Source organism: Equus quagga, unplaced genomic scaffold (genome assembly GCF_021613505.1).
Source record: "Equus quagga isolate Etosha38 unplaced genomic scaffold, UCLA_HA_Equagga_1.0 220_RagTag, whole genome shotgun sequence".
Taxonomy (NCBI): domain Eukaryota; kingdom Metazoa; phylum Chordata; class Mammalia; order Perissodactyla; family Equidae; genus Equus; species Equus quagga.
The window spans coordinates 2,490,736-2,508,755 of NW_025799647.1; the positions used below are offsets into that span (position 1 = coordinate 2,490,736).

Here is an 18,020-nt window from a genome sequence, read left to right on the forward strand (position 1 = left end):
GACTGACCTAGTATCTTGCACGTGGTCAAAGGAAGACGCAGCCATACTTTGTTTAACTTGGACTCAAGTTACCTTCTCTGAGGGCTTGAGAACTTGCACCAAAGGGAAGATTAGACCAGAAGAACCTATCCAGACCTACCCTCTACCCACTCCCTTGGCCCCTAAACACACATACACATGCCCCACTTCTCTGAGTTATTTAACTTTTTAGTTGGTTATTCTGGGTGAATTTAATATATCTCTTGAAGAATCATCTAAACAACCTAGTATTCAAGAATATGAAGTATCTGAGAATTTTTAGGGTGGCCATAAAGCCTGCAAACATGGGTGAATACACCTAATGGTTTACCGATACTACATTATCGTACATGATATGTTCAATGCCATTACATCAGTTCAGTGTGCTGTCCCTTATCAGCAATGCATAGTTCAGTGCACTGTGTAAAACTGCGACCAGCAGGCATGGTACTCTGGCATTTCCACCAATTCCTGCACATGCATCTGTGTCTCTGATGCTTTGTGTGTGTGACTTCCACTAACTAATTGTGGGCCTTTAGCATAGCCCAGTAGTAATCGAGAGGGTTTGAGCTATTAATATATATTACCCATGTTTCCAGACTATTGCCACCCTGTAAATTCATTTACGCAAACTGTTTAGGTTTTTTTTGGAGGAAGATTAGCCCTGAGCTAACATCCATGCCCATCTTCCTCTACTTTATATGTGGTGGGACACTTGCCACAGCATGGCTTGCCAAGTGGTGCCATGTCTGCACCCGAGATCTGAACCTGCGAACCCCAGGCCACCGAAGCGGAACATGCGCACTTAACCACTGCTCCACCAGGCAGGCCCCTAAGCAAACGGCTTTATGTATCTAGTTGACAGTCTTGTGGAATAGAATAACACTGCAGCAGGGGAGGAAGGGACAAGGTATGACCACTGCCCCATCTATGTGCTGGAAGTTACTAATCCTTGCTCTAAGTGGTGTCATTTGGAACCAGAATGGAGGACTGAACTCCCAGGTTCACTGGCCACTAACTCAAGGACAGCTGACAACATCCAAGATTGTGGGTGTGAAAATGAGATTATCTTGCCACTGTCAGATCTGATAGACAAGTATTTTTCCCTTTCTGTAGTGCCTAATGCTTTAGGAGGCTCTGGACCCAGGGAAACCACTTCTCAATTTCCTTATCTATCCCAGCTAGTCAAGGGTGTCCTGTAGTCCTGGGCCTTTCAAGTTTTGGGTCTCTATGCTATTTAGACCTCAATTTCATGAGATGGTATTGAAGTATCATGTGGTAGTTGTTTAAATTTTGCAATGCAAGGTCATTTAACCTAGTCTTAAAACCAGCAGCTTTCTGACAGAAGTGGAAACTGTTTGGAAACAAGTCTGAGTTTTGGGACAGTAAACCCTCATAGCCACTCTTAATAACCTAGCATTCAGTTTACTCATTTTCCTGTTAGCCATTCACCTTCCAGTGTCCCCATTATTAAAGCACTGATCAAACAAGCTCTAGGATAAGACTTATCCTATATGAAAGGACCCAGCTTTGAAGTACCTTCAAGAGAACCTTTAACTCCACATTCCCAGCTCCCAGTAAACCAACCTTTTAATGTCAGGGTAAAAATGATAGCTACTTGGCCTTGCTTTTTAATCTTAATCTGCCTTCAGACAATTCAGATACAAAGAACTACAGCAGTTTGACAGTTTATTCTTGTACTTAATAAATATTTAAGTAGACAATTTTTTATTCAACATTACTTTAGCATATTTTGGTATGAGCCAGGTCCAAACATGCCTCTAAATGACTATCCCTTATGACTTTAGCTATAAGTTTAAGCAAAAACAACGTCTGCAATGACATGAATAACAGAAAAGATTCCCTGGCAGGCAAGAGGCTTCAGCCTATTTACTTGGTAGTTAACAGGTTCATCACTACTTACCTGTATTGTGTATTTCCTCAGTAATATATATGCCTTCTCGATAAGTCAGTCCCCCTACAACAGGGGTTCCTGTGGCTGGAGCCAGTGTAGGGTCAAATGCATCGATATCAAAACTCAGATGGATTGGCCTTTGTCTTCTTGAAAGGAGGAGGAGAAGAGTCAGTTGCTTGTGCTTGGACATTCATCCTTCCTACAGTTGCAACTCCTTGATTTTGTTGCTGTTAGTCCTGGTATTCTGTTACTACAGCAGGTTTCCAGGTTTCCTATTCTGGAAGTTACTGAGTATTACCCTAATAGCTTCCTACACGCTTCATAATTTTGCCATTTGTGCTGTATGCCTCAGACAGACTAGCTCCAGTTTATATTTATGACGTACCCTGGGCCTCAGGGCCTCTTAACAACTATCAATAAAGGGAATTCTTCACTTCCATATGACATTGGGCGCTGATAGAATCTAATGTAAGTTCTCTCAGAATCTAACAGCAGCTGAACATAACTGTGATTTTACATTATCTGATCTGATCTTACCTCCCTCTTCTAACCTCATTTCAACCCAAATGTCCAATGGCTGAAAGTAATATACAACAAACACCTATATACTAAATACCTAACTTAACAGCTTAGGAAATGGCATAGTACTAGGTAACAATCACCCAGAAATAAAGACTCAGCACTGGGAAGATGCCCTTAAAACTAGCATTTGATGAGCATTCATCTGCCATCTTTTTACACTACCAAGATTTGCTTAAAACAAAACTCCTTTCACATGAAGCATTAATGAGGCTGGGAAGAATGGGACAGTTGGAACTATGAATGCTTCTCATGTCAAAAGATAAGCATTAAAGGGGCCAGCCCAGTGGTGTAGTGGTTAAGTTTGTGTGCTCTGCTTCAGTGGGCCACGATTCACAGGTTTGGATCCTGGACACAGACCTACACACTGTTCATCAAGCCATGGTGTGGGGGCATCCCACATCAAAAAACCAGGAAGATTAGCACAGGTGTTAGCTCAGGACCAATCTTCCTCACAAAAAAAAATAGGCATTAAAAATGGAGCTAAACAGAAATTCATGAGAGAGAGAAGATCTGGCTAATGACTTCAAGGAAACCCTCCTCCCAACCCCAGAGGAAGAATACAACCTATGTTTCATATTCTCCCTTTCTGAATTATTTGAATTTTTTAATATGTACTTGTTCTGAATGTATTTTAAAAGAAAAGCTACTATCCTCAAAAGACATGTTAAAGTGTGCTGCCCACTGGGAGTCCGCCCTATTCCCTTGTGGACCTGGAAGTAGACATCCATCCTAGTTACTTACTTGCCAATCAGCAGATCAAATGTCTGTTCCATGACCTTCTGGATACCAAGTCGATCTATGTCTCTCATGGAAAAATACTGGATATCATAATTCTTTAAAATAAAACTGTGGTGAGATATAAAGGAAGGAGTCCTTAGTTTAAAGGGCATTTTTAATCAAAGGCATGTGTGTGCGGGGAATCGTTACAGTGACCTACAACATGTTAAGGTAAGAAATCACCTATCGAATAGTACATAAGGAGCCAGGACAGGCCCAAAGCTTAACCTTAGTATATCAACTTACTGTTCAGCAGGGTCCACATCTCTTAGACCAATATACACAATACTTGGGGAAGAAATACAAGGTTTGATCCAGGAAAATCCTGGGAGTTGTGGTACCTATGAAGAGAAGAATGAACAGGATTCATAAGGATTCTTGGTCTCACCAAGATAATCACCATGTGCTTCCCAGTGTATGCAGTCTGCTTTCTCCTCCTACCCACAGGATATGCTTAAAGCAACACCAGACACACCTGATCTGGAAAAGAGACCTGATACAAGTGGAAATGATTCACAAGGGCAGCTGCAGAACACAGTATAGCTTTCTAAAGAAAATAAAAAAATCTCTTTTCCTAAGGTGGTCTTGGTTTCTCATTAACTTACCTAAATAGCAGGAATAATGCTTAACCCTTTTCTACCCTTTTGCATATTACTGAATTGCTTACAGATTGGTTCTTGAAACATAACCCAGTTGCCATCTCAAGTTACTGACAGCCAAAACACGAATTCTGCTTAATGAATAACCTTTGTACTTTCCTGGTTTAACTTGGTCCCTCACTGAGGGGAGGGATATAGAGATTCTAGTCTGTGCCTAACATGGACTCTGTATCTTCAGAACAACGTACGAAAATATCACCTAGAGGTAAGCCTGGTTTTACTTGTCTTCTAGACCAGCAGGTCTGAGAGTGAAGCCTGGGAGCCTCTAACCAAGAAGTCCTCAGGATATGGGTAGATCAACCACTAGAGTTAATACCCACTACTACTTTCCTTTCTTACAAGATCATGACTCGCCCCACCTCCTGGGAGTAGGGACCATGTCCTAGTTATCTTTATAACCAACCCTAGCATCTAACAGACTGCCTGGCCCATAATAATGTTTGATGAACAAATGAAGGGGTGGTAAACATTTCTGTCACCACTGTCAACCCGTCCTTCACAGAAATCTTACTGAACTAGACCCTCAAAGCTCCAGGATAACCCCTGCAAGCCATTCAACTTTCTTTGCATTTCGGCCCACTGACCTCCTCCTGTAGTTCTCTGAGGAGGAATGAAACTGGCTGCCCGTGGAGATTTCCAGATGAAGTGGTGAGCGGTGTATTGATGTCAGCATGGGCATCAACCCAGATCACACAAAGGTCTGGGCAGTGCCGGGCGTGGCCACTAATGGTACCAATTGCCAGGCTACAAAGAACAAATACAATAATCTTTAAGGCCCTCTGTTTGGCAGACATCACCAATAAATATCCTCAGCCAAGGCAGCTCACACTTTGTCCTCAGGGCGAAGTCAAGGCCCCAGACTGAGGCTGGATTGGGATGAGACAGAGTTCCTGGGGCTGTAGTTTCCAAAGATTAACCTTGAGTGAGTTAGGGAGAAATGGAAGCCTCAAAAGATTCAACACTGACCACTCATTATCCCTGTAGTGTGACATATGGCATTGCTGCCCCCAATCCCTATAACTTGATCCATTAGCCCTGGCCCAGAAAAGGACCCCAAATATTTGTTCAATGAATGAAATTCTGTTAAATGATGTAGTCTGTATTTAACAACTCACAAATAGTGTTTAATATCTCTTAAGGGAGACCGGGGAGATGTAATGATTACTTTCAAAGAATCAGTTTTATTAACTTTTTAAGGATAAAAATTAGCATTATAGCTTTTTAGAAAGATTGTGATACCTCCTAAAACAAAAAGTCAGAAGTTGTTAAAGACATTAACAGGGCGACCCAAAGAAAGACCTCATTTAGATCCTTGAATAAAAGACAAGTTTATTTGCATGTTATCTTATATACTTTAGCATGGCATTCAACTATTATTGTGTTTCTCTGGTTTTTGCCTTCCCTTGTCCTTGGTCTCTGCTTACATTAGCCAACTATCCTGTCTCAACTGTAGGAATATAGCTGATGAAATCACGGTCGAAAAGCTGCCCGGCTTCCCAGTAACCAAAGAATTTACATAGACGGGAAATGCAGCCCAAGCATCTTAGGAACTAACTACAGCCATCTTCTTGGCCATATAGCATGAGACAGCATTTTAAGCTCTATGCCCCACATTGGGCCTTTTTGAGAGATAGTATGGTCTAGTGCTAAAAGCAGTGGAAAGTGAGAATACTGAGGTTTTTTCCAGGAAGAACTGTGTGATCTAGGACAAGTCATCTAATTTCTCTAGACTTCAATTTCCTCTTCTATAAGATACGGATGATAATCTTGGCCTGTTTAAGCCAGAGTTGGTTTGACAGTTAAGGCAATAGGCATGCTGTTATATGTAAAAGGAGCAGAATGCCTCACCTTTAAAATGTTCAACAGCTGTTCAGGTTATACACTCATCCTTTCTTTCTAGAATCTTACAGATAGCCTAGGTTTTAGCACTGAACAGGAAACACAGCAGTGACAGGATTGTAATATAGATAGCTACAGACAAAAGAAAAACCAAGGACTATGCTAATCACATTGATAAGTGGTTCCCAAAGTCTGAGACAACCAGAAAGAAGACAATATAAATGAACTTTGAGAGAGAGAGCACTGAGCTAAGAGGCAGGAGGACGCCATCCTCTGGTTGATTTATTTGAATCTCAGTAGAGAACCAGGGACTACTTTCTTATTCTAACTACAATCTTATTCCTAATGAGGAATCTACCTGCCTTTCAGTTGTAACAAAGATTTAACTTCTGCTAAGTGATCTGAAAAGCTCTGGGCACCTCAGGGAAAGTTGCCAGACTAGATTGCAAAAGAAAAATTAACTGCCTATACATGTCTCATTGGATTTGAATCTGAGCTCTGCTACTTCCTGGCTCTAAACCCTAGGTAAGTTATCTAACCTCTGTCCCTCAGTGTTTCCAGCAGTAAATCAGATAAAACTGTTTCTGCTTCTCTGCGTTATTATGAGGGTTAACTGAGAACATGTAGGAGTGCTTAATACTCCTAGTACTTCAATGCCATTTCTTTCTACCAAAAACCTTCATTACTTAGCTCAAATCACACTTCCCCTGTGAAATCTGATACTCTAGCCCAGACTGATCTCTTCCCTCTGTGACATTCTGCAGAACTCAGTATTTTTTCATTCTATGTGTATTTACATCATTTAGTCCTAATAGATTACAAGTTTCCCACAGTCCCTAACACTACTTGAGAACACATCAGACAGTGCTCAATAAAGTACATGCTGATTCACTAGCAGGATCTATCATGTTAGTCACTTAGGGTCAATACTGTGGAGGGAAAGAATGTATATGCCAAATGGGGAGTGTCTAACAAACCTATTAGCAGAAATGCGAAGGAAAAAAAAAAAAAAAGCCCAAATGCAGCCTATTGATGGATTTTTCCAATTCTCCCAAATAGCCAAATGAAAGTCATAAGACAGTTTCTCAAGAAAGCTTTCTAAGAGAAGAAGCATGAAACACACTGTCTAAAAACTTTCACTAGTCTACCTCTGAACCTGTCATACTACACAATGTGCCCTACAAAGAAAACTACAGATGCCTCCAGTGACTTGTGATCTGGGACATTAAAATGTGAGCATGCACATCATACCCTGAAAATTCTGAAGGGCATTTTTCTAAGTGAGGAAACAGACAATAATGAAGCGACCTGATTAGCCCAAAGCACCATGCAATCCAGCCCCCCACCACCCCTCGGCTCCCAGCTTACCTGTGGTCCCCTCCCACTGTGACACAGCTGTAGCCACCTGACACGGCTTTACTAACCACCTCAGCCAGTTCCTGGTTGGCAAGGCCCACTGAGCGAGGATTCACTATCAGGTTGTTGTAGAGATCATCTTTGGGGACAGGAGTAAAACTCAAATCGCCGAAGTCTTTTAGGTGACAACCTGGAAACAAATGGGGGATGACAAGACTAGTTTATATGTTATTCCAACTCTCACTGGTCTGGGTCGCAAATAACTTGTGGCAAAGTTTACATCATACACGTTTTGTCACAGTAAAATTCAAAATGTCACATGACTGTGGCAGGAGTATCCCAGTCCTCCCAGCAGTCCTGTGGGGCAGATCCCGTTAGGAACACTATTTTGCAGATAAAGAAGTTGGGTTTTGGAAAGCAAAGCCCAGAAATGTTAATTGACTTAACCTAACAATCACAAAATTGGTAGCAATTAGACCTCAGATATCACAGTTATAGAGTGGTTCCAAGAGGAACCAACAGGATTTAAAGAAAAATACTAGTAATTGAGGACAAAAATATGTACAGAGAAATTTTCCTGTTATAAACTTTTTTTTAATAAAAGGCCAATTTGAGGACCTAAAGCATCCTAAGAGTAAGAGAAATATCTAACATCTATTACTTACAAGGTCCCAGGCACTGTTCTAACTCCTGAACACAAATTCTTATTTAAGATTCACAACAATCCTACTAGGCAACTAAAACACGCCGTTCCATAGATGGGGAAGCTGAAGCAAGGTCCCAAAGTCACACACAGCCAAGTGCCAGACTCAGCATCCAAACCCAGGCCATCTGCCCCAAAATTATGTATTCTTGACTATGCAGTTTGTCTGCCAGAAAATCCGTCGATTCTGACACTCTAAGAACTCGTGAGTCCTTTCCCAAGAACTGACAAGATGGCGGCAGCGGAGCAAAAGCAGCAGCAGACCATCCTCACGTTCACCTACGGGCGCGCACCTCGACCACTGATGCAGTGACGTGGTGACGCAGCTGCGCAGCACCCCAGACACCTGCGCAGAGCCAACCAGGAGGCACCGCCCACGGAAAAGCCAGAGGTGGTGACTGCGCGGCCGCCAGACAGGATCATCCTGCCCATAGGCTCGTGCTGCCCAAGATGGTGGGCATCTACAGCCACAAGATTTTCACCCAGGTCGAAATCAAGCCCGAGATGATCAGCCACTACCTGGGCGAGTTCTCCATCAGCTACAAGCCCATGAAGCTCGGCCAGCACCGCATCGGAGCCACCCACTCCTCCCATTTCATCCCCCTCAAGTAGCCTGTCTGACCAATAAAGGCACAAACTTCTTAAAAAAATAGTGATGTATTCTGACAGTGACCTGTAATATTTTCCCACCTAGGTTTCACATATTCCAGCGAATTATGACACTAGTCATTACACGGTAATTTTTATCTTTAGAGTAAGTACCAGTCTTTCAATCTTAACCACTTATATCAATAAGTTTGTGGGATGCTACATTTAGGGTGAGAACTAAATAATCCAACTCTATCAAGAAGGGATCTGAACTATCAGAGAACAGAGTGTTACCATAGATTGTATCCTTAAGGCTCTGCTTCTCAGACTGGGGGGAGGGGGACGTGGTCACAGCAGAGACATATATTCGCAGAGATTTGTGTGAAAGATTTGGACAAAGACCAGCATGGACCCATCTTGGATTTAAGTTGTACGGTTTTGAGCTTTACCTCTGGAATCCAAACTCAACCCAAAGCCAGACTGAGAGAATGTAAATATGAGAAGCGACAGCCTGAAACATAAGCCCAACAATGACCTGGAACATAAGGCCAACCTAGGGATCACCACACCAAAAGGGATGTTGGAAGCAAAACAGAAAACCTTATGCCATTCTCAACTAAAGGTAAGATGCGTCTGCGGCTAGAATTCTGTATGTATCTTCTGGTCATTGCATTTTAAAAAATAATCATTTAAAAGGCCCAGAACCAAAGATCTGGAGAGCTAAAGAAGAAGAAAGGGGGAAGCATTGAAGAGAATAATAATATGATAGTAGGTCAAAGACTCTGGGAACCAAGAGGAAAACATAATCAAAGAAAACATCTATAAAAATCTTTTTTTAAAAAAGAAAAAAGCCATGAGTAAAGTCATTATGCACTTTTACCAAATCTCAAAATATGGGAGGACTCTTTAGATTTAAAAGAAATGAAGCTTTAACTTTCAAGTCAATATCAGGTTTTCCATTGTTGGCAACAATCTTGATTTTGATGGCAGTGTCTACACTTGGATGTTTCTACTTTTTTTTTTTTTTTTGAAAGATTTTATTTTTCCTTTTTTTCCCAAAGCCCCCTGGTACATAGTTGCGCATTTTTAGTTGTGGGCCCTTCTAGTTGTGGCATGTGGGACACCGCCTCAGCACGGCTTGACAAGTGGTGCCATGTCCACGCCCAGGATCTGAACGGGTGAAACCCTGGGCCGCCGAAGTGGAGTGCACGAACTTAACCACTAGGCCACAGGGCTGGCCCCAAGGATGTTTCTACTTCTTTATCCATGTTTATCTCAGCATCTCCTTAAACTACATCAACCATTTAGTTCTTACTAGGTATAAGACACCAGGGCATGTGTAGTGTTTTATAATATTAGGTGTATAATGAGAAAAGGTTTATAATCTACTTAAATAATTTTAATACTAACTAACTTCTGAAAACTAACTCATTTAAGCCTCACATGACCAGTAAGAAATACATGGGAGTTAAAGTGATCAACCCAGTGGATAAGTGACAGAACTTGCAGAACACTCAAGTCCAATCATGGAATCTAGGATTTAGACTCAGATAGTGTGATGGAAAACACTAGCTGGCTCACTATTATTTACTTATCAGAGAAAGCTGCAGAAAGCCCCAAAAGGAACCTAACGAGAATTTGGCAGTCTTACAGTAACACTCTCCAAGGAGGAGAGTGAATTTCATAAAAGGCTTTTGGTCATTAAATGTGTGGAGTGGATCACCAGATTAATTCACATTCTAGATGGTGGGTTCTCCTAAGATTATCCAACTCCATTTGCTCTGATTCCTTGCTCACCAAACAGCCATCTGGTTATTCACTTAGTTTCCCAATTGCCCTCATACCAGGAAGAAGGCTTCCTGACAGTGGATGCTGGCAGGACTTGCTCACCATAATTATGCATGAGCATTTTGGTTTATACATCATGGTTAGCATGAGTTTCTGGGTCTGAAAGCCTGATAAGCTCTGCACACATCAAGACTTCTGTCCCTGCATCCACAAAGCTGAGGGCCAGACCCCCTGAAGGGATCATTAATATGTTGAGAGGCACTGCATGAGTGGGCCCAGACTCCCACTCTGCTCTTTAATTTCCACAATAAATGCCAGGTAAGGAGTAGGGTCAACGAGTGCTAAAGGACTGGAAGAAAATTCAGTGAGGATTGGGGTAGACAAGGAATGACTCCTACAACAAGTTTGTACCAGCATTGTTTTGCTATCGTTTGTTGTTGCTCTTCTCTTTCCTTACTGGCAATAGCAATTTTTTGTAAAATTGATAAGGACGTGTCTAATGGTGAAAGTCCCCTATCCTACTCCCCAGGCTTGACTGTCCTTGCAGACCTTTATGCATAAACATAATCCATAATATTCCTTTAAATAAGGTTGCTAGTTAGAGTAGGCTAACTGCTGTAACACACTCTCCTCAAAACAATGACTCCAACATAGTAAGTTGCTTTCTTGTTCATTTAACATCCAGGGTGGATATTCTAGGTCAGTGGGAGACTTTCTTTCATGCAGTGATTCAGAGATGGGGCTCCTTCTGGCTTGTGGCTCTGTCACACCTAGGGCTTTGCCATCTGTGTGGCTGAGGTTAGGTGTCCTCAGGTTCAAGGCAGTGGGAAAGGAAGAAAGCAGTGAGAAGACACACCTCTCTTTTAAAGGCCCTGGTGTAGAAGGCATTGCTCCTGCTCACATGGCACAGGCCAGCAGATGCAGGTCTAACCTACGTCCAGAAGAGGATCAGAATGGATTCTCGTGGACAGCTAGCCATCTCTGCCACAATGAGTACTTGTAAATTCTACTGCCATAATCTTTACATGATTAAGGACTCAAAATACTAAAGCTCATGTTGCTGATCCTAACTATTGGTAATCCTAACTATTCTACTTCATTACAGAGCTGAATCAGCACATGTACTAGGCCATCCTGATGTAGCCTCCTAGGAGCCTTCTCTTCTAGTGCCTACTGTACCGATAGCGTCGTAGCACCCAAAAGACTAGTGGAGCAGAGGTTAGGATTGGTTTCTAAAGAGTGAACAAGAGCCTGAAAGAAGAAATGTACACGCCGTGTTTGGAAACAGTTGAGCAATTTAATGGAAATGAGAAGTCTGCATACTGGAGCAATGCAATATAAGGTTGTAGAGAACATGAATTGTAACCCACAGGCCAGGGTTTCTGAGGAGTGGGGAGGCTGATGGGAAGTCCATTTTTCGTAAGAGCAAGATGAACTGAGTAATAATGAAGCTGTTCTTGTATCAGAGTGCTATGGCAAATTCTTTTAGTTCAAAAGGCATAAGAAATAATCTAATTTTTAAAGGATCTTAGAGTAATAGTGAAAAGAGCAAATATTGTAAGATGGAAGGAAGAGCTTCCTGCCATGCTTGAGGGAGCTGGCCCTTTCTCGCACATTTTGTGCTTCAGGTCTACTCATCTGCAAGTCTAGGTCAGATGACACAATGTCTCACTACTGCTCTTTCTTCTCTTTTAAGAAGGCGTTGTAGGGGCTGGCCTGGTGGCACAGCGGTTAAGTGTGCACGTTCCACTTTGGCGACCCAGGGTTCGCTGGTTCGGATCCCGGGTGCGGATGTGGCACTGCTTGTCAAGCCATGCTGTGGTAGGCATCTCACATATAAAGTAGAGGAAGATAGGCACAGGTGTTAGCTCAGGGCCAGTCTTCCTCAGCAAAAAGAGGAGTATTGGCAGCAGTTAGCTCAGGGCTAATCTTCCTCAAAAAAACAAAAAAAAAACAAGGTGTTGTAGGAGAAAATGAACCTGAAACTTCAAGGAAGCTCTCATGACAAATAGATTTAGAATTTGAAAGGGCTCTCGTTTTTTCACTTGCAGCGGGAAAAAGTAAAGCTCTGTATATACCGGCACAGCCTCATTGCCTCTTCCCCCAGTGCCGGTAATAAAAATACACTGAATACTACCCTGACCTTTTAGGTCCAGGTGTTACCTTTGGCCTTCATAAACCTATCCTGACTCCATCAGGATATCAAAACACCCCTACCTGACGTTAGAAATATCTGTAAACAGCACTTCTATTTCAGGGCCCTGATTACTAGCGAATCCCTGAAAGAAGCCAGTGACAAGAAAGAAGGAAAAGAAACAAAATTGTCTTCCTCCACACACCACATCATGCTAGATGCTTTACAGATGATAGCTGCTAATCCTCACATCCTCTGCTCATTATCCACATACTCTGGAGGGAGAAATTCAGCAAAGTTACATAGCTCCAGCTTTTTAGAGAAAGCCTGAATCACCCTTTGGTGAGAGACTCAGATAAGACATCCTGTGAGTGAGCGGGCATTTTTCAATAGCATAAAGGTACCCCATTGTCCCTACTGCCCTGACTACCACTGACGGGCTTCTCCCAAGGCTCGCAGCAAGTCGAGAGAGATGGGTTTCCAAGTGGGCTGACACATGGGAGAGTCTACTGAGCCACAGGTAACCCAGTGGCAGAATAATAGATTAGGAAAGCGAAGGGCCTATTTGTGTTCAGTTGTTTCAAACTGTCCCTGAAGAGAATGGAATGTTTCCAGTCCATCAGGAATAACAAGTCAGTGAAACCTGAAGAAAAACAAAGACTCTGAGATCTCATTTGGTGCTGAGAGGATGTTAATACTAACAGCTTTTGAAATTACAGACTCAGGGGCCGGCCCAGTGGCGCAGCGGTTAAATTGGCACATTCCACTTCAGCAGCCCCAGGTTCACCAGTTCGGATCCCCCGTGAGGACATGGCACCGCTTGTCAAGCCATGCTGTGGTAGGCGTCCCACATATGAAGTATAGGAAGATGGGCAAGGATGTGAGCTCAGGGCCAGTCTTCCTCAGCAAAAAGAGGAGGATTGGCATCAGATGTCAGCTCAGCGCTAATCTTCCTCAAAAAAAATAAAAATAAAAATAAAGTTACAAACTCAAATATTGTACATGGCAGATTTAGCCCCATGCAAGGTGAATTCCCAGTCTTTTAAAGAAATAGACCTGCTAATTCTTAGAACCTTGAAGTTGTACGTGGACAACCAGCTTATTGAAAACAAAGTTGCAGTGTTACTGGAGGTCTAAACTAGGAAAAGACAGTTAATTCAGACCATTTGAAGTAAGCGAATTTTTCTCCTGTGCTTAAAATGTGATTTGGGTAATCACCTTTGAAGAGACTGTTATTTCAGACGGACTCATTTGGTTACCACCAATAAAATGCAGAGGTCTGAATTTTATTTAGTGCATTTCACTCCCAGAAGCTGTATAACCTCAAGAACCATCTGTGCTGAGGTATCTAGAAATCAGCTCTTTGCTTTTTTTTTTTTTTTTAAGGAAGATTAGCCCTGAGCTAACATCTGCTGCCAATCCTCCTCTTTTTGCTAAGAAAGATTGCCCCTGAGTTAACATCTGTGCCCATCTTCCTCTGTGTTATATGTGGGACACTGCCACAGCATGGCTTGATGAGTGGTGCGTATGTCCACACCCTGGATCTGAACCTGCGAACCCTGAGCTGCCAAAACGGAGCAAGCGAACTTAACCGCTGTGCCCCTGGCCAGCCCCCAGCTCTTTGCTTCCTTCCACCAGTCTCCAAAGTAAGTTTGGTGCATTAAGAAATCCTATCACAAAGTACATATATCTGTTCTAGTTCACTTCTTCAGAGTCTTGAGAAAACTGCTCCAACCAGTGCTCTCAACATCTGCCCGCACCGCCCATTGTCCTGCTGCTTCCGCAACAGGAAGGTGTCCGTAGAGGCAGTGAAGACCACGGCGGAGGAAGACGGGCAGGAAGAGTTGTGGCACAGGGGGCTCGAGGACAGAAAGTAACCCTGGGCGTCCAGGCCAGCCATTTCAGACATGTCCATCTAACATACCACAGTTAACCTCAAGCTCAAATGATACATGGTATTAATAGATGCCTTTGCATGAATGTGATCCTTGAGTAAGAAAATCCAAATACAAAACAGACTTGAAAATTTGGCTCAAGACATGTGACTGAGATGACTTGCAACACCATTTATGTTTCTTGCTGTTTCTTCAGCCACATCTGTCCTGTCCTTCTTTCCCAAGAACAGAGAGTATCATCATCTGAAGATAGGCATAGTAATGAACCCCACTCTAAGCACCTCCAGATCATGCTGAGCCAGCTCAGACTTTCTCAGACAGGCTGTCAGCTGACTGCACCCTAGCGGCCTGGTTCCGGCACAGGCATGGGTGGAGGTAGGAGGGTTCCTCTGGCTTCATAAGTCACTGCAACATAACCATTCTCCCTCATTCTGAACAAGACAGTTGAGCTTCTCTGAAAAAAGATCTATCATTAACATGCTGACAAAGCTTCAAGCTATTCCAATATCTGACCACAGGAAGAGAGAGCGCGACAGTCCCTGGGGAGAAAGTTCTGCTCTTCAGAATGTGTGATTTTTTTTTTTCTTTTTTAAATTCTTGACACTCTACTTTGTTCCAGAAAGGATTCAGAGGGAGACACATCAGGCTAGTGACCACAGCTTTGCCAGATAAGAGTCCTGATGCATAGCCCCTGCCCCAGACCCTGGGCTGGCATCCTGGGGAGTGTGCCCAAGGAACCTCAAAGCAGACAGACTGAATTCCGTACCACTCTGGGCCAAGTGCCCACAAGATGGCCGCAGTGGGTCAAGTGCCACTGTAGGTGCAAAGGAAAGAATCCCTGACCTCTGGCCCCTCACTTCCTAGGAGAGTCAAGATCTCCAACCAAGTTTAGCTTCTAAGCTTGTTGTACCTCACATAGTTGTTAGGAGAATTAAATGAGGTAACGAGGAAAAGCCTACACATGGTAAGGACTACACATTAGTTCAAATGGATGAGGTATCTTTGTGGTTTTTCTCCCCACCCTGCCCTTTTTCTTTTCCTTGAAACTCATGGTGTTGTGTAACCTAAGACTTCTCAAAACCTGTTTGTAATAGGACTATGACATTTTGACAAAAACAGTTTGTGGTGAGAAGCAGCAAACACACACCGGCCCAGTGATTTCTCACTGAAATGCCTCCTGGAGTCCAGCTTCCACACACAGCTCGAATTTTCTACATTCCCTATAAAAGAGTATAAAGGCGAGGCCAATGAAATCTTGGAATGCCAGTTCTCTGAAAGCCCTAACCACAATGCCATGCCCTGCTGTGACTCAATTCTTGGGTGGCACTGAAGGTGTTTTCTGCTCTTGTTCGTATTCTGTGGTTCTGGCCTCTTGGGGTGGGGGAGGGAGCCCGGAAGATTCTCAGTCTTCTCTTCAAATCTGAGCATTACCACACCTATTGTAACAATACACCCTCCCTACCAAGAGAGTTTGGTCATTAATAGAGAGTGACAAGTACATTTACTCAACGATTAAATTATTTAAACCGATCACAATAATCCCTTAGGTGCTGGGCCTCTGTGCTATTTTGGATACTAAAGGAGTAATGCACCATCTGTCTGAAATAACTAGAGGTCGGCCTTGCTTGAAGCAGTCATCATCAGCTATTCAGGTCCTGGTTCAAAAACAGGTTCAAAATGTTTCACAAGGCAGGCAGTACTGGCTATTACCACCTACTAACATTTAGCTTGAATAAATTCATCAACTGGCAGCCAAACAGCTTGTAAGAGTTAAACAATTCGATATATGGCATTATTCTTTGAGTCATACTTTCTTAAAAATCTGGGAAAACAGATGGCTTCTGAAGAACAAATCATTTTTAGAGAAAAGAAATAGTGATCTAGGAAAATGGCACAGGTCACGACATGAATGAAGTTACAAGAGAAAGCTAGGATGCTCTGCTCCTTTTATTCCTTCAACAAAAGTTGACTGTGCTTCCTGTGTGCCTGGCACTCTGCTAAATCCTTGGGATAGAAAGATAAGGTAAGCTGCTGCCTTCAAGGAGCTCACAGCCTGCTGAGAAGACTGGCAGGGAACGTGCAGTGCTAACTGCTGTGATGCAGCTCTGCACAGGGTGTGGTCAGAACAGAGGAAGGTGCTGGCTCAGACCCAGGAAGAGCAGGGAGGACTTACTGGAAGAGGCAGTATCTGAATCTTGAAGGTTTCAGCCAGGATTAAGAGGAAAGGGGAGAGCCTTACCAAACGGAAGCAGCACATAATACCTTCAGCCTTACAGAACAATTCACAATTCCTGAGCCCAGGGTTCATCAGGGAGGACTGTGGAGAGAGGAGGCAGGAGGAGGGGGCAGGGTCCAAATTGGAAACGCAGGAGGGAGCTACTAAGGTTTTCAAATCAGGAAGTGACAAATCAGATCCGCAATCTAAGTTTAGTGCTCCAGTGGCCTGTGGAAAATGGACTGGCCTAGAGAAGAGCAGCTCTCCAGGGGGCTGTCCAGACAAGGCAGTGGGAGAGGACCAACAGATTCCAGCAATACTTAGAAGGGGTGTGGAGGAGAGAGACAGAGTCTGCCCTCCAGCTTGCTGGCTCTGCTACAGCCAGAGGGGAGAAAGACACCGGAAGGGAGTGGAGAGGAGAGGAGCTCAGTTTTGGATATGGTGGCTCTGGGCTGTTAGAGACTATTCTGTTGAAAATACATGGAAACAAGTTAATGGGTCAATTCTAGGTAATAGTCAATGACTGATAACATCACTTCTGATGGAAGTGTACACTGCCACCTGTGAAGAATTGCCAGGGGAAAAAAAACTGAACCTGAATCTGACCAGGATCTAGATCCAATAACCAGTTTACAAGAAATACAGAGAACAAAAGAACGTGTTATAGGATGCCAGTGGGGATGCGATCTGCAAAATCCAGACAGAGATTCTACAGACAAATTACCTAGTTTCTTCTACAAATAAACTGCAAGAAAGAAGGAAAAAACAGAGGAGGTGATGAGGATTATTTGGGGCTGGTTACTTTTAAAAACTGCAGATGGGAAGGAGGCTCTGAGGAGTGGAATTTGCTTGCACTTTGATGAGAGACATTTGCATTTGTGAAGGAAGTCTCCATCTGTGGGGGTGTCTCCCTCTCTGCACCAGGAGGAAGGGGGGATGACCTTATCTCTAGAAACTCTTAACGGGGACGGCAAGGACTTAAGTCTTGTTTATTGTGCTCGTCTGGTAACCTCACGTAGCTGACTCCCCCACCTCCAACATCCTCCAGGAAGCATAGGACTCCTGACTTAATCTGGTCTGATTCTTATCTAAAGTTATAGGACCACCCAATAACCAGACCCCACCTGCACTGATACCATTTTAACGACTTTTTTACATACTCTTTCCTTTGTCTTGTAAAGAGATAACTCACATACCTATGCCTTAAATTTAGCCCTACCCTCAACCCATGTTTGCAGCAGCTCTGACTGCTCATGGGTCCTGTTCCTGAGCAGCAGCTCTTTACTGCCCATGGGTCCTGTCCCCATGCTATTCCATACTATTCTCTAAATAAAAGAGCACCACTGCCAGACATTGAGAGTCCAAGAAATCTTTCAACTCCTCAGCTCACCAAGCCTGCATCAGAGAGACCTATAAAGGACTTGAGATATCAATCAATATAGACCTTATTGCAGACAGAAAGAATCCCAACTCGAACAAACTGTAAAAATAAAGTGTAAGTCACGACGGCAATCTCAAACTGTAAAAACAGACAGAACGTTTAAGAAGTCA

General features: G+C 43.2%; 1 protein-coding gene across 2 annotated transcripts in view; it reads right to left on the minus strand.

Moving 5' to 3' along the window:
* Positions 1-18,020, minus strand: part of LOC124233745 (arginase-2, mitochondrial-like) — a 40,564-nt gene that overhangs the window by 1,065 nt on the left and 21,479 nt on the right. The window contains exons 4-8 of one of the 2 annotated variants that reach the window (XM_046650913.1): positions 7,159-7,336; positions 4,536-4,695; positions 3,539-3,633; positions 3,257-3,361; positions 1,943-2,076 (exon numbers count right to left, since the gene is read on the minus strand). In XM_046650913.1, the coding sequence (XP_046506869.1) occupies positions 1,943-2,076; positions 3,257-3,361; positions 3,539-3,633; positions 4,536-4,695; positions 7,159-7,336 (672 nt within the window). Of the gene's footprint in view, positions 1-1,942; positions 2,080-3,256; positions 3,362-3,538; positions 3,634-4,535; positions 4,696-7,158; positions 7,337-18,020 lie in introns of both variants that reach the window. The other variant, XM_046650912.1, reaches the window with a different exon arrangement.